The sequence below is a fragment of the Dendrobates tinctorius genome, unplaced genomic scaffold (genome assembly GCF_039654945.1).
Source record: "Dendrobates tinctorius isolate UK_male_01 unplaced genomic scaffold, ASM3965494v1 ptg000171l, whole genome shotgun sequence".
Taxonomy (NCBI): Eukaryota; Metazoa; Chordata; class Amphibia; order Anura; family Dendrobatidae; genus Dendrobates; species Dendrobates tinctorius.
Window position 1 is genome coordinate 12976480 of NW_027361838.1, and position 24867 is coordinate 13001346.

A 24867-nucleotide genomic window follows, 5' to 3' on the forward strand; every position below is an offset into this window, starting at 1 on the left:
CTCCTCCATTGTTACCGTGCCAACTAGAGATGACCGACTTTGCCTTTTTTCGGGTCGAGTCGGGTTTCATGAAACCTTACTTTCGCAAAAGTAGGGTCAAATGCAATCGGCCGATTATCGTGAAAAGTCGAAGGCTGAAAGTCGACTGAAACACGAAACCCAATGTAAGTCAATGGGGAAGAATAGTTGGCAGTGAGTGGAGGACAGGAAACACCTACAGTGCCCATTTTAATGCCAAAAGCAATAATTCTTATTACTTAAGCTTGTCAACCTTAAATTTACTTTATACTAATAGTTAGGCATTGAAAACTGGGGGTTATTTGGCTAAAGTTGTGGGGTGGGGGGTAGGGCTGGCTCAAGATTTTCATGGGCCCAGGGCCAAAGTGTCACTGGGCTCCTTTAACACATGCCACAATTCATGATCCTCTGATACGGCAGAGAAATAGCGGTATAGTACAATGAAAAATACATCACTTCTTACATCACATGACTAATATCCACTTTAAATTCTCCCATACCTCCAAAAACGGACAGTATATTACTCCATACAGTATTATGGCCACCGCATAGTGCACCATACAGAGTAATGAGGCCCATATATTTCTCCATACAGAATCATTGGTCCCATATAATGTTAGATACAGTATATGATGAGCTCCACATAATGCTACAGTATATGTTGGTCCCCATGGATGAAGCTCCACTGTGTTATGGGCCCAAATAATGCTCCATATATAATGGGCCCCATTTCTAATGCTCCAGTGTATAATGGGCCCTGTAAATCGTGCTCCAGTGTCTGATGTCCCCCAATTGGAAAGCTCCAGCATATGATCGGCCTCATGGATGATGCTCTAGTGTACGATTGGTCCAAATAATGCTCCATATATAATCTGCCCCATTTACAATGCTCCAGTATATGATGGGCCCCATGGATGATGCTCCAGTGTCTTGTGGGCCCAAATAATGCTCCACATATAATGGACCCCATTTCTAATGCTCCAGTGTATAATAGGCCCTGTAAATGCTGCTCCAGTGTCTGATGTCCACCTTTGGAATGCTTCAGTGTATGGTGGGCCCCATATATCATTCTCCAGAGTATATTGCTCCCAACCTTTAAAACAATTAAATAAGTCTCCTTGCTAGGGAATCCCTGTACTCTGGACTCCTCGTCGTCCCCATCTTCCATCTCTATGCACTTGGACTGTTTAGGCAGAGGGCATACAGACGTGATGTCATCGCGCTCTCTGACCAGAATGTCACTGTCAGGAAACTTGGAAGACGTGACAGCGGTGGAGCAGGGAGAGGTAAGTATTTCAACTTTGCAAGTGCTGTGATCCTGAGCAAGCAGGGGGGCCCACTCATTGGCGACGGCACTGGCACAGGGCCCCTCATAGTACGGCGGTGTGTCTGACGGCGGGTGGGCCCTCCCACAGGCAGAGACACTTTTGCGTACTATGAGGGGCCCTGTGCCATCGCCCATGAGTATGCCCCCCCACCTGCTCAAGAAACCTGCACTTTCATCTGCACCTTCCTCTTTGTCACCGTGTAAGGTGGTATAGTATGCGGGAAGGGGAACCTGAGTTTCATCAGGGTCAGATTCTGGCTCAGTACACTGCGAGGACAATGTAGTGCTCTGAGTGAATGTACCAGCAGAAAAATCTAGCAGTGGCTGTGCATCAGTGCACTCCATGTCAGATTCATCTTGGACAGGGGAATTCACGATTTGACTTGATAACCCAGGCATGGTATGTGAAAAGAGCTCCATGGAGTAATCTGTAGTGTGGCCTGCCGCATCCTTCACTTTTGGTAGGGGTGAATGACACAAGGAAAGGTGTTGTTCCTGACCAGGAGCCTCCACTGACGACTCAGTGCTTTTATTTTTTGAAACTTCAGAAGAGGAGGCGATAGAGCTGGAGGCTGTGTCAGCAATCTAAGCCAAAACTTGTTCCTGAAGCTCTGGCTTTAAAAGCGGTTTACCTACTCCCAGAAAAGGGAGCCTTCAAGGCCTTGTGGAGCCAGACGATGATGCAGGCTCAACACCTCCTGCCTTAGGTGCTAATGTGCTTTTGCCACTACCAGCAGATGCACCACCACCACCACCATCAGTACCAGCTGGCAACCCCCGCCCACTTCCACCATACTTCCTCATTTTTTGGAAAATGTACCCAAAATACCACCAGCTATATGGTACTGTAAAACAAGATACAAGGTTTATATAGTATTGGGGAGAATTTGAATCTCCCTAGAGATTTTAGGAGGCTGAACTATTATCTCAGGCCCACTATAGATTACACCTCAATTTAACAGGCTGAAATAGGCTGGTGTATGACAAGGTACAAGGTGTATATAGTATGGGGGAGAATTTGAATCTCCCTAGAGATTTTAGGAGGCTGAACTATTATCTCAGGCCCACTATAGATTACACCTCAATTTAACAGGCTGAAATTGGCTGGTGTATGACCAGGTACAAGGTGTATATCGTATTGGGGAGAATTTGAATCTCCCTAGAGATTTTAGGAGGCTGACAATGATGCTCTCAGTCCAAGTATGGCAGCAGGCAGCCTAATAAGCAGGACTGCTGCACACAAAAGTGTGGAAAAATGAACGCTTGGTAACTGTGCAGAAAAGAGGAAGAAAAGTATTTTTGCTTTTAAAAAAGCAGATTGCACAGCAGTGTGCAAACAGCAATGCAGCCATCAGGGAGCCTTATAAGGCTGCCTAATAACCAACAGAGCTGATGCACAAAAATATATCCTCCCCTGTCACTGCACACAAACTGTTGTGTTGTACAGTGAAAATCGCTACCAGCAGAAGCAGTTTTTTTTTCTTCTTCCCTGCCTAACGCTCTCCCTTATTCAGAATCAGCAGCAACCTCTCCCTATGCTAAGATTGGCAGAAGTAAGATGGCGGTCGGCGTGCACGCCCTTTTATAGCCCCTGTGACGCCACACAAAGCAAGCCAATCACTTGCATGCCCTTCTCAAAGATGGTGGTGACTGCTGCCCATGTCATCGCGTTGCCCACAGTGTGCGTCCTCCATCATTGGCTGAAAAAGGGCGCTGGAAGCATAATTTGAAACGTGACTTTGGCGTTCTGGTCGCCGACCTCATGCTATGGTCGGGTTTCGTTTCATGAAACCTGACTTTAGCGAAAGTCGGCGGACTTATGAATTTGACCGACCCGCTTCGCTCAACTCTAGTGCCAACTATTGAGAAGCAGGTCTTCGACCGCAGAACCTCTAAACAGAAGCATACAGTCTATCACGTGAAGTCATTATTGCCCTCTTCTCCTCTTTGGTCAGACCTCATCTGGAATACTGTGTCCAGTTTTGGGCGCCACATTTTAAAAAAGACATCAACAAACTAGAGCAAGTTCAGAAAAGAGCGACCAGAATGGTGACCGGTCTGCAAACCCTGTCTTATGAGGAAAGGTTGCAGGATTTGGGAATGTTTAGCTTGCAAAAGAGAAGACTGAGAGGAGACTTAATAACTGTCTTCAAATATCTCAAGGGCTGTCACATTGCAGAATGATCATCTTTATTCTCATTTGCACAAGGAAAGACTAGAAGCAATGGGATGAAAATGAATGGGAGGAGACACAGATTAGATATTGAAAAAACTTTTTGACAGAGTGATCAATGAGTGCACCAGGCTGCCACGAGAGGTGGTGAGTTCTCCTTCAATAGAAGTCTTCAAACAGAGGCTGGGCAGATATCCGTCTGGGATGATTTAGCGAATCCTGCTTTGAGCAGGGGGTTGGACCAGATGGCCGAGGAGGTCCCTTCCAACTCTACGATTCTAAACCCGCTCTAGTCACACTGACCGAGAGAACACCATCAGCTGTAATGGAAGCGGACATGCCTACTGTTTTTGACCAATCTCAGATAACAAGCACACAAGTTTCTTAATCTACCATAACATTTCTGCCTGCATCTCTCTCATGGTCCAGCAGTTTGTCCGGTTCACCATACTCCAACTTCTCTCAACACTGCAGCCAGCCCATGGTTCCGCAGTTGTGGTCACATAAAAGAATGTTTCCTCCTATGCATGAGAAAGCCAAGAGGTTGAACTCCACTGTCTCCACTCTGTTGGCCACGGAAATGCTGCCTTTCTGCCTGCTAGATACAGATTGTTTCTAAAAGCTGATGGTCCTCGCAGTCCCCCAGTACCAATTGCCCAGTCATAAGAAAGCTGTATCTGAACTACACCAGCATTTTGCAGACATCATCACCCGTTTCTTGACTAAATCTGTTTGCAAGGGTGCATTTCACCACACACTTCGACGAGTAAGCATGGCCAAGGACGTTACATCTCTCTGACTGAGCACTGGGTGACTCTGGTGGCTGTGGGGATAGACACTGCTCCACAAGTCTTGGAATCCCTAAGGCTTGCAGGACAAACCTCTACATTTAACATTTCCTCCACTGCTTCTGCCTCCTCCTCTCTCTCCTCTAGGGCCTCCGACGGCACCCTCAACCTCTGCCTTAACAAAACACACATTCCAACAGTGCAGAGCAAATCCCGACCACCTCCGTACTGTGCAACCAGGGCTCACCACAATCAGGCAGTATTATTATTGATATGCCTTGGAGATCGCAGTCATACAGCTGAAGAGTTGTGGACAGCTCTCCAGGCTGAGTTTGATCAATGACTGTCTCAAATGAATCAGCATCCAGGGAATGCCATGTCAGATAATGGTGCTAACCTGATGGCGACCCTACGGTGAGGCAAGCTCACACACGTGTCTTGCATGGCTCACATCCTTAACCTGGTGGTACAGCGTTTTCTTCACCACTATCCTGGCCTGGGGGAGCTGCTCCAGAAAGCACGCAAGCTGTGTGCTCATTTCTGCCGTTTGCACCCCTCTGGTTATTGACTTGCATCGATATAGAGGTCTTTGTCCATGCCAATTAACAGGTTGATAAGCGAAAAAGTTTTGGTGTTATAATTCATATTTTCTGAAAAAAGGCCAAGAAAGCAAAGATTCTGCCGGGGTATGTAAACTTTTGAGCACAACTGTAAAGGCTTTTTTTTGCCCACTATTCTATAAAGGCCACCTCTATGGAGTGTACAGCTTATTATGGTGGTATGGATGGATACTCCAGTCTCTACTTGAGAACCCTTAAGCTCCTTCAAGGTTACCTTTGGTATCTGTGCTGCCTTTCTGATTAATGCCCTCCTTGTCCAGGCTAAGAGTTTTGGTGAATGACCCTCTCTTGGCAGGTTTGTTGTGGTACAATTTTCTTTACATTTGATAATAGATTTGCTGGTGCTCCAGGGAATATTTTTGGGATTTTTTTTTCTTTTTATAACCGAACCCTGACTTGTATTTCTCAACAACTTTGTCCCTGACTTGTTTGGAGATCTCCTTGGTCTTCATGGTGTTGTTTGGTTAGTGGTGCCTCTTGCTTAATGGTGTTGCAGCCTCTATGGCCTTTCAGAAAAGGTATGTATATTCTGACTGACCATATGACCCTTAGATTGCACACAGGTGGACTTGCTTGCACCAGAGATTTGAAGGGGCTTCATCACAAACAGGGTAAATATATTTATTAGCACATGCCAATTTTTAATTATATAATCCCATAGTTTTAATTTATGCCTATATTTTTCTCTCTTCACTAACTATTTAGAGCTGATACGTCACAAACAAATCACACTACAAAAATATTTATATACAGGTTGTAATGTAACAAAATAGATAAAAAGCCAAGGGGGTGAATACTTTCACAAGCCACTGTAAAGAAAAGAGCTAAGGTCCAAATACAGTGACATGTAAAAGTTATTGTGAATAGTTAAGCAAGTTGAAGATGAAATGATCTCCAAAAGGTCTAAAGTTAAAAATAACACATTTACGTTGTATTTTAGGCAAAAAAATACATACATTTTCATCTTTTACATTTTAAAAATTACAAAGAGGAAAATGGGCCAATGTAAAAGTTTGGGCGCCCTGCATGGTTAGTGCCTAGTAGCCCTTTTGTAAGTATCACAGCTTGTAAATGCAATATGCTAAATAAAGAGCAGCGTTGTGCGCCAACCACCGTCGCACCGACAATACACCAGCAGGGCAGGTGGTCTGGTGCCTCACAGCGCCCTTGCTGCAAGACTGAGTACCCATGACTGCAGACCGCCACAGTGCGTCAACACCAAATGAAAGGAATATTGAAACTCACCTTCCTCAAGCTCTCAAATGGGAGCAAAAATAGGCTGGACCCCTTTTGCAGTATCCTGTTAATTTAAAATCACCTGTGCCAAATGGGAGGAGTACTGGTCCAAGAAAGGGGACAGAGCATGCAATATGCTAAAAAAAAAAAAAAAAAAAAAAAAAGAGCATGGATAACACCTCCAACAAATCATACATTGATCTAATGCCGCTAGGCAAAAATATACATTACTGAACATGAGGTTCTTTAACATTCTCATCAGACTGTATAAAGTCCACTGCCACGTCACAGCAAACCTCTCAGGAGGTCCTAACATTTATTGCCTTAAAGGAGTAGCAGTTAAATGTGCTCTAACCACCATAGCAGCAACAATGCACCAACAGGGCTGGCGGCCGGGTGCTTTCGCAGCACCCATGATATCGATGATAACATTTATAAGGCAGTCAGAGGGACGAGGTCATCATGACCTGGATCAACATGTTAGGGCAAGTTAGGATAGGATATGGGTTGAACTAGATGGACTTAAAGTCTCCATTCAACCTTAATAACTATGTTACTATGACGACATCCAGGTCACCAGGCTTCGGCCAGTCCCTTAGACCATGATCTAAGGGGTTTGTGTCAGTGCAGCACTGATGATTTACAACAGCAATCAGGAACATGAAAGTGAAGGTCCCATAGAAGGACTAAGTAAAAAGTAATAAAAAGTAAAAAAAAAAAAAAAAAAAAAAAGCAGTTTTTTTTTTTTTAAATCACAAAATAAAATAAAAATATTGTACCCATAAATTTGTACTTTCATTTAAAAAATTTAAAATAAACAAAAGTACGCTTGGTATCAACGTGTCCGGATCGAACTGCCCCATTAAACTGTCACACTAGATAACCCCTTCAGTCAATACTGTAAAAAAATAAAAAAAGGGGTAAAAACAATGCTTTTTCATCATACTGCTTAATAAAAGTGGAATAAAACGCGATCAAAAAGACAAATGTAAATGAAAATAGCATTGATGAAAACGTCATCTTATCCCACAAAAAAAACAAGCAGTCATACAGCTTTGTCAGTGGAAAAATAAAAGTTATAGTTCTCAGAATACAGCAAGACCCACTGTGACTATTTTGCCTGGGACCCCATGAAAACCTGGAGCTGGCCCGGTCTACATGTGTACATACTCCAATGTCTTTCCCTGTTGATGTTTCAGTTTTCCAGCCATAGTAACCACTTTTATTTATAACTATTTATGTATTTGATGTATATACAATAAAAAGTGATTTATTTTGTAATTCCTTTGTCTAATTTACCTGGCACTCGTAGACTGTCATAGAAATATTTCTGTATGTAAGATGCTATTTTAGGTACCATGAATGATGTTAGGTACATTATTCTAGTTTATCATTTCCACAAGTTGATGTGTTTGGTTTCTGTGCCTTTTTTGCTTTCAACATTTTTATGTGCATTGATTATGCGCATATTCATGACTTTAATGAGCAGTACCACGTGACCTCTGAATGCAGGAACAGCTGGGGCGCCAAGACCATGGGAGAAGCAGGGGCTGAAGAGACCGTGCGCCAGGAGGGGGCGAGTATGACAGGGAGCAGAGCAATATTCACCTGTCCCCGTTCCACCGCCGTTCATCGCTCTGTCCTCCGCAGGGCAGGTTTTAGGCAAAGAGGGGCCTTAGGCAAAGTGGGGCCCTAGGCAAAGTTTAGAATGGGGCCCCAAATTCTAACATATTGCACATCACACAGAAGCATTTCAATTGTATTTACATGTGCTGAGTTCAGGCCGCTAAATGAGTGTGATCTACAATATTGAAGTCGTTTAACACTGGTTTACCGGCCTCTTTCTACCATCTGAGAAAGAATGATGGGGACAGAAGAATCACTAACGGATCACCATACAGTGTCATGTTATCAGTAGCACATCTACAGCTTACGCCTCATAGTCCTCCGTAAAATATAATGTGCCCCATAGGCCTCCATTTAGTATAATACACTCCTCAGTCCTCCATATAGTATAATACACTCCTCATAGTCCTCCATATATTAAAATACACTGCTTAGTCCTCCATATAGTATAATACACTCCTCATAGTGCTCCATATAGTATAATACACCACCGGTTATCCATGTAGTACAATTAATTTCCCATAGTATAATGCACCCCATAGTTCTTCACATAGTATGTTTCCCCATAGTGCTCGATACAGTATAATGCAGCCCACATAAAGTATAATGCAGCCACCCCATAGAGCATAATGCAGGTACCCCAGAGTATAATGCAGCCCAGCCATACAATATAATGTAACCATCCATACAGTAGAATATAATGCAGCCACCCCACAGAATCTAATGTAACCCCCCAAAGAATATAATGCAGCGCCTCCAGAGAATTTATGGCAGCTCCCTCAGAGTATAATGCAGCCCCCCATAGAATATAATGCAGCCCCTTATATAGTATAATGTAGCCCCTCCATAGAATAGTGTATCCCTCCTCATATATTACTGTATAATGCAGCCCTAATAGAATATAATGTAGTCCCCTCAAAGTATATTACAGCCCCCATACAATATAATCTAGCCCCCCATAGAATACAAGGTAGCCTCCTCATATAGTATAATGTAGCCCTCTCAGAGTATGATGTAATCACCGTCATAGAATATAATACAGCCCCCATAGAATATAATGTAGTCCTGAATAGAATATAATACAGCCCACCTCCCCATAGAATATAATGTAGCCCCCATATTATATAACAGCCTCCCCCATAGAATTTAATACATAATGTACCCCCATGGTATATAGCACAGCCCACATGTTATACAGCACAGCCCCACATGGTATATACAGCACCACATGGTATATAGCACAGCCCACATGGCATACAGCACAGCCCTCCCTCCCCCAGCACCATGGTATACAGCACAGCCTCCCCTCCCCAGCACAGCACCATGGTATACAGCACAGCCCCCCCAGCACAGCACCATGGTATACAACACAGCCCCCCCAGCACAGCACCATGGTATACAACACAGCCCCCCCAGCACAGCACCATGGTATACAGCACAGCCCCCAGCATATTACCATGGTATACAGCACAGCCTCCCCAGCACAGCACCATGGTATACAGCACAGCCTCCCCAGCACAGCATCATTGTATACAGCACAACCCCCAGCACAGCCCCATCATATACAGCACAACCCCCCAGCACAGCCCCATTGTATACAGCACAGCCCCATGATATACAGCACAACCCCCCAGCACAGCCCCATGATATACAGCACAGCTTTCCCCAGCCGAGCCCCCCAGCACAGCACCATGGTATACAGCATAGCACCTCCCAGCACAGCCCCATGGTATACAGGACAGTCCCCCCAGCACAGCCCCATGGTATACAGCACGCCCCCCAGAATGGACCCACAGTCCAGTACTCACTGCTGCATTAAAAAAAAACAACTCTCCTCACCCTCTCCTCGTGCCCGCACTGCTCACGGCTCGTCTCCTCTCCTGCTCTGCCAGGCACAGTGAGCGCGCGATGACATCATCGCGCACCCGCTGTCAGAGGCAGAGCGGGGAATGATGGGAGAGGGAGCGTCAGCTGATGCTCTCTTCATCATTGCAGCAGCGGGGGGGAGTCAGCGCTGGAGGCAGGCAGGCTGGCGCGCCTGCTTCAAAGGGGCCCTATATCGGCTGCATGATGTACCGCTAGCTGGGGGCCCTTGGAGAGGGGACCCTAGGCAGCTGCCTTGTCTGCCTGCCCCTAACGTTGAGGTCAGAGGGCGCGATGATGTAGTCAGTGCGCGCCCTGTGCTGATCACTGCAGAGACCTGGGAGACAGAGCGATGCACAGCGATGGAGCGGGGACTGGTAAATATCACCAGTGCCGGGGGCTTGAGCCAGCGGTGACACCGGCACCTGGCCCCCAGCGACAGAGGCGAGGATGTCTTTTTTTTTTTTTTTTTATTGCAGCAGCAGCAGCATATGGGGGTATTTATTTATGGAGCATCTTGTTGGGCCACCATTGACCCTTGTGCAGCACCATTGACCATGAGTCAATAAGTTTTCCCAGTTTATTTGTGGCAAAATTAGAGGGCTCAGCTTATACACGAGTATATATGGTAAGTTCCCTTGCTGCAATTCTGGCCCTAGCGGGGCAACCAGATTTTTACACTAGGCCGCAAGTCTCTATATGACGTAGTCTATCAAAGCCTGTTGAGCCTCCCACACACCAACCACCCCCCTCCCAACCTGGAACGCTAATCCCATCAGACCCCGGTACCGTGGAGGATAGTTGGAAGTGATGGCCCTGCTCACACACAGTCCATCCGCAGTCACAGGTGCTTCCTGCCTGTTGCAGTTTCCTCATGGATATTCTTGGCTTCACCGTTGATGGAAGTCTTCCAGGATTGGACCGGAGTGGACTAGGCTTCAGTTCCTGACGGGTAACATTCGGTCTCTTGAGCTTTACTGACATAGGGCACGGCTCCTGGTCCCAACTAGCGTAGGTAGAACTCAGAGTCCTCCTGTGCTGAATCCAGGCCTTGTCAGGCGATAGCTGACACCTTCCTGTCATAGGCTTTTCGCTGAGGCACGTTACACTAGCCTCAGCTACATTCATGGAAAGTGTCTGCTCCACTCTGTCTGGCGTGAAATATTCCTGTGGCATGACGCGCAGGGCTTTTATATTCAGGAAGACCTTCCTGTGGGTCTCCAGATCAGGTTCAGCACCTGAAGTCGCTCCCCCCAGCAAATCTTCCAGCACCATTTGGTTTCTCTTGATTTCGCTTAGCCATCAGATGGCAGTCTCTCCTCATTAATGGCACATTCTGCAAGAGTTCTTTAAGGATTTCACTGCTTCTCATTACAAAAGTACGGTAGCTAGACCCCTCTAATCTTCAGTCTCCGTACGCTAACAGCTCGGAGTCACATTTATTTGATCATGGAATCAATGAAATATCCAAATTTTCTAGTGTTTAGGAGACTTTTCTCACATTGAGCACATTTGGGATATAATTGGTCATTAATTGTAAAAGAAGCTGCCAACAGCGGACCTTGTGTGCCCAAGTGCATCCAGTGCAGCAGAACATTCCTCAGATAACCATTAATAACTTCATTGATAAGATGCTAAGGCATGAATACGGAATAAAATATGACTTGATACTGAATAAATTGTGTTTTGAACTTCTTTTGTTTTCATTATTTCTTCAGTTGCACATCATTCCCATGTCTATCAATAGTGATTTTCATGCTTCCAGTTTTTCAATGTTGAGGAATGTTTGTAAAGTAATTTTAGTATTCGTTTTCTTATATTTTTATTTTGTCTTTTTCACCTATAACAATGTTCTTCTCATTAGAAAGCTGTACGATTTCCTTTCTACATTGACCAGTTGTGCTCTTTCTTTCCACTATCTCACTATGACTTCTTTACAGCTTTTTCTCTTTGTGGGGGGCAGTTTTCCTATAACTCTTCCCAAGCGTATGCTCTAGATTCTAGGAAACACTGTCATTTCTATATGCTCAGCAAGCAAAGTATAAAAGAATACTGGTTGACCTTCCAAGAATCAGCAATTTACATCTGGTACTGATTCTACAAAAATGTAGGCCTCTCTTCAATTATCAACCCTGCATAAATTGCAATGGTTTTCTTAAATACCATAAAATCAACTCCATATTAGACTATTCTAAAATGAAAACTATATACATATCTAAAAAATTAATAAGGATATCTGAACAGTAAACAGTATTATTCCCGTTCTTTCATATACAGTTGCTCTCAAAGTTATTCAACCCCCATTGCAAATTAGGCTTGTTAGCAAAATTTACAAACTGTAAATAGCTCAACATTAAAATAACAAATGGTTTTCTTGAAATTCAACACAAAATGCCTTTTTATGACAATTGTAGTTTCTGAATTATTTAGCTCCTATATAGCAAGCATCTTTAGTACTTAATAGAGCACAATTAGCAGTTTTAACCTGCTGCAAACAAAATGTCTAGCCAGACACGTTTCTGGCATAGTTCCTGAGATATCTTAATTCCTCATGGGCAATGGCTTCCATTCCACTAATAGTCTGAGATTTGCCTGCTGTATCCAGATGTCTTCTTCAAATCCAAAGATTTGGTTCAAATCAGGAACCTGTAACAGTCACTCCAGAAATTGGAAAAAAAGAGGGGGTGGAGGGCACCATCAGATCCATATAAACAATGGGATACAAGCCTGGAGTATGTCAAAAGAGATCTGTAAAAACAAGAGAAAGACATACTATGCACCAGAGATCACCAATATGTCCAAATTGTGAAATTCTTTATTCAGTTGATCACAGAAATTACACACAAGTTAATAAAAACAAGGACACAAAGCCCCCCCAACTGATGTTACAATCCCTCTGAACACTGAACGGCTGGAAACACAATGTGTCCTTGCTTTTGTTTTTATTAACTTGTGGTATTTTCTGTGATCAACTGAATAAAGAATTGCACAATTTGGACATATTGGGGATCCCTGGTGCATAGTATGTCTCTTTCTCTTGTTTTTACAGTCACTCCAGAAACTTTCTGGGCTCATTCTTGTTGGACCCGAGGAAAGCTTGTGATCATTGGTCTTTTCTTTGGTTCAATGACATCCAAGTGTCAGCTCACCTTATTGTGTTGCAACTAAGCAACATGTTAAAACAGCATGGATCAGCTGCTGTAGGAGACCAGTCCAAATTCCGAGGATAATGGTGAAACCGGGTGCATGTGTCCAAATCTTACCTGCTGATAAAGATGGACGGCAGATGATATTCTTCAAAACTTTATTTTAAACAGGTTAATAGTCGTGCAGAGCAAAGAAGAAAGAAGTACATCCACAACATGGGAACTCCAACGAATAAGCAAAAAAATGTGCAAATTTTTATTTGTAACATGTACACAAAGCAGCAACAATCAAAGAAGCCTTAAGATGTAAAGCAGCACATTAGTCACAGCACCATGTAGAAGGATAAGCTGACACATCCCTGGATACCAGCCCTGGAAGTCTGAAAACCCCTAAATTGGGAAGTGCACAGGGGAGGTTTCAGACTTCCACCTGTTAAGTCTGATATCTGATTTTCCAGTTTCTTTGGGGGCTGGTATCCAGGGATGTGTCAGCTTATCCTTCTACATGGTGCTGTGACTAATGTGCTGGTTTACATTTTAAGGCTTCTTTGATTGTTTATGGTTATTGCTTATACACTGGGTGTTCCAGTTATTGCATTCTATGTGGCCTGCTATACATTCACACTAAAACTATGAGATAGGGGTGTTTTGTTGTGGGAGAGTCACTATGTCCGTAATTAATGATTGTGACGATTGCCAGTGTGTTTTTAATTGTTTTTATGTCTTTTTGCCACTTTGTGTACATGCAAATAAAAATTTGCACATTTTTGCTTATTTGTTGGCGTTCCCATGTTGTGGTGTGGATGTACTTCTTTCTTCTTTGCTCTGCACATTCATTTTTTGAGTACATCTTTGGTGAACCCGTATGATTAAGGCTGTGCCCTCCGTTTTTTTTAAACAGGTTAATAGTCAACGCGTTTCAAGGTTATGCAGGACCTCTTCCTCAGGACAAAACCTTACCAACCTTTTATGAATTGCATAGTGAGGGACTGCATTCTCGCATAGCCTCTTTAAACGTTAGATACAAAAACAACCGGCACAGATTCCAGTATGGTGAGAACGGAGGTGGATGGTGTCATATACTAAGGGATTGTCATCTACTTTGAATTTTTCTATATTTATAAATTATTAAAATATATGGTTGTGGCGGCTGTTCATTGCATGAAGTAAGACACTTTTTTCCTTTTAGACATGCTTGAGAAGGGATTGTGGCCTATAGGAATGTGGGTGGTTAAAGAAGCAAGTTCTAAATCACAATCCCTTGCACTAAAATTGGGCCATAATTTGAGGCAAGTTAGTTGACCAAAGTAAGACAACTAATATATGGTATAAGTTTACACTAGACAGTTTAAAAATACACCAAACTTATCATCCAGCATCATGAACTACTTAAATGCCAAGGTTGATCAAAGAGTATCTAGTCTAAGATTTTACTGTCTAAAAAATTAGACAGGTTTCGTTAATCTGGCTCATTGGAGCGAGTGTTGGGTGACTACTTGGCGAATTAAGTTCAATTCGAATAAACATGAGTAAATATTAAAACTACATGCACCATATGTATTAAGCCAAATTCAGATATCAGTGAATCAGTCCATGTATGGGCAGTAATTTACAGGCTGGCCGTGGGTCTTCCGACCAGAGATCAGCAGCCTTTCAGGAATATAGGACTATGTGGAGTTTGAGATATGAGACCTAGACACACAGTCTATACATGACATGGACCATATTTCATGGATGTCTTAATTAGGTGGAGGGACTTAGGCTGGCTTCACAAGTGAAGTTTCCAGATCAAATTATGGACCGCAGTTTCCAAACCGGCCAGTATAGAATTTGTGGTTTGTACACAGTGGGTGAAACACAGACTTATGAGGCCAGCTTTATAAAAGGGTATAACGCAGCTGTGCTGCCACATGTGCTGGGCCTATTTTTCAAATCAAGTGTTAATTGGCAACACAATTTTGCTGGTAATGCTGCAGTTTTGCCCAAAAACACAAACAAAAAAACTTTCCAATGTGTTAATTGCTATATCTGTATTGGAATTTGTGTAGTGTTGTATGCCTCCATGCTTATAGTTTTTATCTAAGCTACATACGACACATCTAGTACACACACAATGAAGCACAATACACAAATCAAATATATAAAATATTTTAACACTTTAATTGGATTGAATTGAACAGAATACCTACCACAATTAAATTCTTTTCACAATTTTTCACTTCATAAAAGTAGACTAGTAGACTCATACCTCATGTGAAGGTAAGACATTTAGAAAGAAAATAATTGTGCACGATGAGTTCTTGCTGGCTGTGGGGAAGATTTATTACATACTTTCTGCAAATAACCACAGCCAGCACCAGTGAAGTGTAGGTTAGTCAGGCAATGTCGGCTTGTACCCTGTAATTATGATACAGAACCTTCCAAACTGCTTTCTTTTATCTTAATCCAAAATTTCCCATTGGTCATATTGCTGCCACTCTGCAACTTTTATATTTGCAGATTTATTCTAACTCTCCTATACATTTCTTTTAAGTAATATAAAAATATTTTTTTTTTCCCAACAGGCAAGTCAAAATGGATGGGTCTACTTCAGAATATCAAATATAATTATTTTCCACAGTAAAACAGGCAGTACCTAAACAAAGGAGTAATCATAGAGGGTCACTTACCAATATGGCTGGAAGGGGATCACTAAATCACAGCAACTGATCAGACACTTACGGCCACTGTCGAACTTGCACCAGACAAATGAAACGCAGTAGCTGATGGGTTGCCATTGGTTACTTCATATACTACTACACAATTCTTAGTGTTACTGGCTCAGTGTGTTGTTTTGCTACAGCTGGTTCATTTAAGGCATTGTACACCTTTGAACACTATTACATGCATTAGTACAAATAAAAGACTTCATCTCCCCATTACAAATCAACCATTTCTCACAGAGCTTGCATGTAATACGCTACAGCGCATGCTGCTTGATCTAGTGCTGTCCACCTTCCATTTAGAAAGCTTTCCGGCTTCTAAAGCCAGGGTCACACAAGCAATGTTTCTCGTGCAAGAGAATCAGGGCCGACTATGCAAATGCCACTTTGCCCAAACTCTGTCAAGTTTGAGCCACGTGACAGTGCACTGTGCTCCGATCATCTCGCATGAGCGAATCGCAGCACAGGTGCAGAGGAGACTAAGAAAGTAATTTCTCCATCGCCGACATCTGCAGTAATCGGACTGCCTTGATTGGCATCAAGAGAGCAGTCCGCTGTTTCATATGCACCCATAGACTTGTATGGGTGAGTATGACAAGATTCACGGATGCAATCGCAGCATGGTGCAATCGTTTTCTCAAGCTAAATCGGCATAAGAATATAATCGCAGATCTGAGCTGCCCCATAGAAGAACACTGGTCCGAGTGCTATGAGATAAAACATTGTATAGCACTCGGCTGTGTTATATGCTTGTGTGAGCGACCCCTTAGAATAAGGATGGAAATAGTCAAGCTGCCTGCACTGCAGTGTACTAACATGCAAGCATAATTTCAAAGATAGAACATTTCCTATTAAAAAACAATTGTAAATCTTTTGTTTGTGAAAGTGCCTGTAACACAATAATATTAAGAAGAGAGAGTGTTCAAAAGTGGACAAAGCTGAAGGAGAGTTACTGCCTGATACTAATGGTATGTGAACTCATTTCTGCACAAATGACTCCCGGCAGACTTTTCTTCATTTAGTACAACAGGGTGAAAGTTTGGTACCATGAGGATGAAATGTTAACTCGAAACCATAACATTTAACGTTTATGAAAAACAAAACAAAAAAAAAAAAAAAAAAAGCGTTTTTGCTTCAAATGACAGTCCTAAATCAAAATTGCACACATTTCATAAACATTGTATGTGTTAGTGGCTTGAAATGCAGGTAAAATAAATAATTGCACTGTTATACATATTTGGATGAAGCATTTCACAAATGTTGAAAAACTAAGTATTTTCTAGGAAATAATAAATGCACACCGTGCTATTTCCACTACGTACTTAAAGTCTCCATCGCTTGTGGGTCCTGAAGCGTATTGCCCTGCAATAGACGCTACACCCCAATGGCTTTAAAGATGAAAAAAAAAAAAAATTTCAAAGAGGCACAACATGATCGAGAAAGACAATTACACTTTAAGGTATGCTTTAAACACAAGATAAAATGTGCAATGCTTCTTTCACAGGAACAACGTGAAATTACAGTGAATTAAGATATTGTAATAAAACTAGATTTTTTTTCTAACATTTTCCCTGAATATATTGATAGGATACAATATCTTTACTGGCTACAAATTACTAATCGACTGTAAGACAAAGTGAGATAAAGGCATTAGAGACAACAGACAATAATACTCTGGGTAAGCGACTGCCGACCGAAATGATTTCACGTCCACTAACAGTCCCAGGCATACTCAGGACTGATTTACGTCAAGTCTGCCATGTCCAATTCAGGCAATGGGTCTCTCCAGTAGCAAAAAGAACTAAATTCCGGGCAAGAGAAAGCACAGTTCTGCTCTTTGTCCAGCAGAGGAAACACATGTTCGACCAGCTCACTAAGTCGGGTGTACCTGGACACGGGGAGAAAGCAAATGGTCAAAGAAATGTTCAAGCTCAAATATCCATTGGACAAGTTATATTGCAAGCAAGATGGACTCCATCATGTCCGGTTATAAGATTATCCCCATCTTGGATACTTACGGCACAATCACAAGGTATGCTATAAATGTCTGATGACAAAAAACACGATACCTGCTGAGAAAATGAACGGAGAGGGCTGCAGCGCGCGAGGCCTCTCTCCATTGCAGGTGGAACAAAACCAGCCCACGTTCTAAAGATGGAACCGGCATCTATCATACCCTATGGATATTCACCAAATATCCAAGATACGAGTACTCCTTTACCTCTGGGAGGACTGCTTTGAACTAGATTAAATACATGTATCAATTTAACTATGTTCATTGTTGCTGATCCATCAATGTGCAGCCATCAACATCTAGAAGAAGCCGCTAGATTATGTACCTTAATGGTGCAGTGGAGGAGCATTTAATTTATGAGTGATCATTGTGATCCTCCTGAGTGACTGATTTATGAAGAAAATACAAAATTTGATAAAATACAGAAATAAGTCCCATACAGTACAAAATAAATAAAAAAAGGAATTTATTTTATTATTAATCAGCATCTCGGCTACAGTTTGTTGCAACAATTTTCTCTAAATTTAGGAAAATTCTTCAACCTAAATCCAGGATAAATGCATAGCAATATAAGCCCCATAAAGCCTCAACACTGGGAAGACCTTCTGCAATAGTCCTACAATTAGCACCATCCGTCCAATGTGGTTCAGCAAATTCTGAGAACAGGCAAGAGCCAGAAAATGTGGCTGCCTGGTTTTGCGATCTGGTCAGTAGATCAATTTAAAGTCTCAACTCCAATGCTACGACATACAATACACATCTAGTAGCCGCCCAAGAGGAGAGACTTACGATGTCTTGTTTCCTTTGGTCCTCTCTTGTATTAATTCACCTTTCGGATTGACAGTAAATATTCGACAATCTTGGACTCCAATTTGCATGTAAGCAAAAACATCCTGTAAGACATATACACCGTATATTATAATCAGCTCCTAAAACATTCCAATTCAAAGTCACAGAGGAGAATTAGATTAAACTGCCATTCCATATAGTGAGAAGCACAGGCAGAGTTAATAGTCAGCGATGAAGGAAAGTATTTTAAAGAGCATCCAGATATAAACATTTCAACACAGAAGCTGGAGAGCGAGCCAGAGCCATAACGTCTACTCCCATGCCGTGGGCCTCATGAAACAGAGTCATGGGGAAATGGGAAGACGCTGAAGACTACGTAAACTTCCAAGGGGATCCCTTGTGTCTGATAACCTTTGGCTTCGTTCCACTTTTGTTTGAGATAGTACAAGAAGAAATAAAGCCCAGCTTGTAAGTCTCTTCTCGTAGTCTCTGGCAATATAACTTTAATATCTATTTTTATCATTTATTTGGAATACATGCATGGGTGGTGATAACATGTATACTTGGAGAATGACACGTACATATACACAGCAGTTCATGTATTGAACGCGCACACATGGATTCTATACACCACACTGCACATTTGTCATAAACACCTCCCTAAAACACAACCAACATTTCAGTGGGTTTTATACCATTGCAGCTTGGGGAACAATTTTTTTAATCACACTTTAAATGAAAAGGACATAACTCCAGCACACAAGCTACATTCACTATACGAGCTATGAAGCGGCCATGCTTTATACGGACATGGAAGCATGAAAGAAATAAATTTGCTGAACATTCAGAACTGCAAAAGCAATAAACTATTAAGTGCGCCGTCACTGCAAATATACACTAACACCACAAATATATCAGGAGTAATTAAAAGCAGATCCCACAGTCACTATACAGACCAGCAAAAAGAACCTTGGCTCAAAAAAATCATCAGCGCTTATATCCAAGGGTATTTATTTTTGCTGGTATGTATAGTGACTGCTGCGATTGTTGGTGTCCAATGAACACCGGTATCACTTTTTAACCCCTTCACGACCAATGACGCCACATAGGCTTCATGAAACCTGGTTCAAATCTGACCAGTGACGCCTATGCGGCGTCATGACTTTAAAGCCCCCCTGCGGGTCGGGTGACCGGGGTCACTGAAAGGTCACCCGACCCGCAGATACAGGGGGCTTTGTAATTCACCACAGGGGGCGTGGCTTCGCCCCCACGTGGCTACGATCGCTCTGATTGGCTGTTAAAAGTGAAACAGCCAATCAGAGCGATAGTAATATTTCATCATGGAAATTGATGAAATATTACAATCCAGCCATGTCCGACGCTGCTGTAGCATCGGACATGGCTGGAGACACCGATTCCACCCCCCCACCGGCGATCGCCCCCCCGCAACTGAATGACAGCGGCGATCTGCCGCCGCTGTCATCATCTGCCCCCCTCCCATTCCCTCTGCTCCCCGCCAGCCTCCGATCCACCCCTCACCCCCCCCCGGTACCTCCTGAGACCCCCCCCCGTCCCTCCCGGTGTCCCTCGGGTCCGGATGATGGGCGCCGCCGTCTTGGAAAATGGCGGGCGCATGCGCCCGCCCGAATCTGCCGGCTGCAGATTCCATTCTTTCATTTTGATCACTCTCACAGTGATCAAAATGAAAGAAAAAGTAAATAAACCCCCCGATTATCACCCCCATAGGTAGGCAGAACTAATAAAATAAAGAAAATATTTTTATTTTTCCATTAGGGTTAGGGTTGGAAAGAGGGTTAGGGTTGGAAAGAGGGTTAGGGTTGGAAAGAGGGTTAGGGTTGGAAAGAGGGTTAGGGTTGGAAAGAGAATTAGGGTTGGAAAGAGGGTTAGGGTTGGAAAGAGGGATAGGGGTATGTTGGGGTTAGGGTTATGGTTAGGGTTGGAATTAGGGTTAGGGATGTGTTGGGGTTAGGGCTGTGGTTAGGGATGTGTTGGGGTTAGGGCTGGAGTTAGAATTGAGGGGTTTCCACTGTTTAGGCACATCAGGGGGTCTCCAAACACGACATGGTGCAACCATTGATTCCAGCCAATTCTGCGTTCAAAAAGTTGCTTCCTCCCTTCCCAGCCCCGACGTGTGCCCAAACAGTGGTTTACCCCAACATATGGGGTATCAGCGTACTCAGGAAAAATTGCACAACAACTTTGGGGGTCTAATTTCTCCTGGTACCCTTGGGAAAATAAAAAATTGTGGGCTAAAAAAATATTTTTGTGGAAAAAATTTTTTATTTATATTTTCACGTCTCTGCGTTATAAACTTCTGTGAAGCACTTGGGGGTCCAAAGTGCTCACCAGGCATCTAGATAAGTTACTTGGGAGGTCTAGTTTCCAAAATGGGGTCACTTGTGGGGGGTTTCTATTGTTTAGGCACATCAGGGGCTCTGCAAACGTAATGACGACCGCAGACCATTCCATCAAAGTCTGCATTTCAAAACGCCACTACTTCCATTCCGAGCCCTTACGTGTGCCCAAACAATAGTTCCCCCCCATATATGGGGCACCAGCGTACTCAGGACAAACTGTACAACAACTTTTGGGGTCCAATTTATCCTGCTACCCTTGTGAAAAAAAAATTGCTGGCTAAAAATCATTTTTTTGAGGAAAAATTTTTTTTTTTATTTTCATGTCTCTGCGTTATAAACTTCTGTGAAGCACTTGGGGGTTCAAGGTGCTCACCACACATCTAGATAAGTTCCTTGGGGGGTCTAGTTTCCAAAATGGGGTCACTTGTGGGGGGGGTTCCACAGTTTAGGTACATCAGGAGTTCTGCAAATGTAACATGATGCCCGCAGACCATTCCATCAAAGTCAGCATTTCATAATGTCACTACTTCCCTTCCGAGCCCCGACGTGTACCCAAACAGTGGTCATCCCCCACATATGGGGTATTAGCGTACTCAGGACAAACTGGACAACAACTTTTGGGGTCCAATTTATCCTGCTACCCCTGTGAAAAAAAAAATTGCGCACTAAAAATTATTTTTTGAGGGAAAAAATTTTTTTTTTATTTTCACGGCTCTGCATCAAACTTTTGTGAAGCACTTGAGGGTTCAAGGTGCTCACCACACATCTAGATAAGTTCCTTAGGGGGTCTAGTTTTCAAAATGGGGTCATTTGTGGGGAGCTCCAATGTTTAGGCACACAGGGGCTCTCCAAACACGACATGGTGTTCTCTAACGATTGGAAGTAATTTGCATTTCAAAAAGTCAAATGGCGCTCCTTCCCTTCTGAGCTCTGCCGTGTGCCCAAACAGTGGTTCCCCCTCACATATGGGGTACCAGCGTACTCAGGACAAACTGGACAACAAGATTTGTGGTCCAATTTCTCCTGTTAGCCTTGTGAAAATTAAAACTAGTGTGCTAAATATCATTTTTGAGGAAAAAAAATTATTTTTTATTTTCACTGCTCTGTGTTATAAACTTTTGTGAAGCACTTGGGGGTTCAAAGTGCTCCCTACACATCTAGATAAGTTCCTTAGGGGGTCTAGTTTCCAAAATGGGGTCACTTGTGGGGGAGCTCCAATGTTTAGGTGCACAGGGGCTCTCCAAATGTGACATGGTGTCCGATAACGATTGGAGCCAATTTTCCATTCAAAAAGTCAAATGGTGCTCCTTCCCTTCCGGGCCCTGCCGTGCACCCAAACAGTGGTTTATGACCATATATGAGGTATCTGTGCACTCAGGAGAAATTGCTTAAATTTTAGGATCCATTTTATCCTGTTGCCCATGTGAAAATGAAAAAACTGAGGCTAAAAGAAAATTTTTGTGAAAAAAAAGTATTTTTTTTTTTACAGATCAATTTGTGAAGTACCTGGGGGTTCAAAGTGATCACTATGCATCTAGATAAGTTCCTTGGGGGGGGGTCTAGTTTCCAAAATGGGGTCACTTGTGGAGGCGCTCCAATGTTTATGCACACAGGGGCTCTCCAAACACGACATGGCAACCGCTAAATATTCCAGCATATTTTCCATTCAAAAAGTCAAATGGCGCTCCTTTCCTTCTGAGCCGTGCCGTGCGCCCAAACAGTGGTTTATGACCACATATGAGGTATCGTTGTACTCAGGAGAAATTGCCCAACAAATTTTAGGATCCATTTTATCCGGTTTCCCATGTGAAAATGAAAAAATTGATGCTAAAACAAAATTTTTGTTGGAAAAATTAAAATGTCCATTTTTTCTTTCCACATTGCTTTAGTTCCTGTGAAACACCTGAAGGGTTAATAATCTTCTTGAATGTAGTTTTGAGTAGCTTGAGGGGTGCAGTTTTGAGAATGGTGTAACTTTTGGGTATTTTCTGCCATATAGACCCCTCAAAGTGACTTCAAATGTGAAGTGGTCCCTAAAAAAAAATGATTTTGTAAATTTTATTGTAAAAATGAGAAATCGCTGGTCAACTTTTAACCCTTATAACTTCCTAACAAAAAAATATTTTGTTTCCAAAATTGTGCTGATGTAAAGTAGACATGTGGGAAATGTTATTTAGTAACTATTTTGTGTCACATAACTCTCTGGTTTAACAGAATAAAAATTCAAAATTTGAAAATTGCAAAGTTTTCTAAATTTTCGCCAAATTTCTGATTTTTTGACAAATAAACGCAAAAATTATCAACCTAAATTTACCACTAACATGAAGCCCAATATGTCATGAAAAACAATCTCAGAATCGCTAGGATCCGTTGAAGCGTTCCTGAGTTATTACCTCATAAAGGGACACTGGTCAGAATTGCAAAAAATGGCCTGGTCATTAAGGTCAAAATAGGCTTGGTCATGAAGGGGTTAATTAGTGATATTTCTTATGTGATGAATTTATCTATCATTTTATAGACTACACACTCTGAACGGCATTTTACACTGGTTTGAGTGCAGCCAATTGTGACTTTGGGAGTCACAGGCTTAAAGCTTTACTGTGGGGCTTGGGTTTGCAATTCGGGGGATAGCGTATAACAGGCTGCATTATTACTTCAATAACCCCATAATGACCAGAGCTTTTCTTGTTTTTCGCTTCCCTTCATTCCAGAGCCATAACTTTTTTATTTTTTCGTCAATACGGCCATGTGAGAGCATATTTTTTGTGGGACAGGTTGTACTTGTAAGTGCGGTGAAATTGCAAAAAAAAGTGCAATCTCACACTTGCTTTTTTTGCTAGGTTCACTATATGCTAAAACGGCCCTGGCATTATCATTCTCCAGGTCATTACGAGTTCATAGACATCAAACATGTCTATGCTTTTTTATCTAAGTGGTGAAAAAAAAATTCAAAGTTTACTAAAAAAAAAAAAAAAAAGCACAATTTTCCAAGACCCATTGCATATAGCATCTCGGGTCGGGTGAGGGCTTATTTTTTGCGTGCCGGGCTGAAGTTTTCAATGATACCACTTTTGTGCAGATATGTTCTTTTGATCGCCCATTATTGCATTTTAATGCAAGGTCACGGCAACCAAAAAACCTAATTCTGGCGTTTTGAATTTCTTTTCTCGCTACGCCATTTTAGCGATCAGGTGAATCTTTTTTTTTTTTTATTGCTAGATTGGGCGATTCTGAATGTGGCGATACCTAATGTGTATTTTTGTTATTGGGGGGTGATTTGAACTTTGTTTTTTTTTTTTTTTTTTTTAATTTTAAACACTTTTTTTTTTTTTTTTTTTTTTTTACTTTTGGCATAAATAGGAGGCTAGAAGCATGCCACACTTGATCGGTTCTGCTACATATGGGCGATGAGCAGATCGCCCATATGTAGCAGATTTACTGCATTGCTATGAACGCCGACCACCGCTGCTATGAGACCTCTGGTTGTCAAGTCAACACGTTGCCGACCCCTGATCACGTGACAGGGGTCGGCGATGCGCTCACTTCCGGCCCATCGGCCGGAAGCGGTAGTTAAATGACCACTGTTAGCGTTTGACAGCGGGATTTAACTAGTTAATAGGCGCGAGCGGATCGCGATTCCACTCATGCCTATTGCGGGCACATGTCAGCTGTTTATAACAGCTGACATGTCGTGGTTTTGAGGTGGGCTCACCGCTGGAGCCCACCTCAAAGCAGGGGACTCTGACCGCTGACGTACTATCCTGTCAGTGGTCAGAAAGGGGATTAAAGTAAACACCGATATGGAGAATATTACACAGCATTGCTATACGGACCAACTTCAAGGTTCAACAATTCTTTTCCTCTGCCAGCTCTTCTGTAGCATTGCTAGACATTATAGCCCTTTAAAGAGAGCACAAGTTTCAAAAAGAAGGTTGCAACTCCTGAAGATGCACTGATGCAAGACACATAAGGCAGGCTGTGAAGACGTGTGTAAGGAGGGAACATAAACTGCAAATAAGTAAAAGTAGTGATGCTCCGGTCAGCAATCCCATAGATGAACCCCCAAGTCAGCATGAAAATCGCCACAAAAAAGGGTACCTTCACAACCGATAACTATGGCAGACCAGTATGGCCTCAATGTGTCAATAGCATTAGTTGCCGAGACACCCGTGGCTTATGTGGTCTAC

The 24867-nt window shown here is 42.6% G+C and overlaps 1 protein-coding gene across 2 annotated transcripts in view; it reads right to left on the reverse strand.

Moving 5' to 3' along the window:
- Positions 1 to 14934: 14934 nt before the first annotated feature.
- The window catches only part of LPIN2 (lipin 2), a 120898-nt gene continuing 110965 nt past the window's right edge, over positions 14935 to 24867 (reverse strand). For both annotated transcript variants that reach the window (XM_073550890.1, XM_073550889.1), the window contains exons 19-20: positions 18303 to 18406; positions 14935 to 17387 (exon numbers count right to left, since the gene is read on the reverse strand). In XM_073550890.1, coding sequence (XP_073406991.1) covers positions 17243 to 17387; positions 18303 to 18406 — 249 coding nt within the window. In that variant the 3' untranslated portion in view covers positions 14935 to 17242. The remainder of the gene's footprint in view (positions 17388 to 18302; positions 18407 to 24867) is intronic.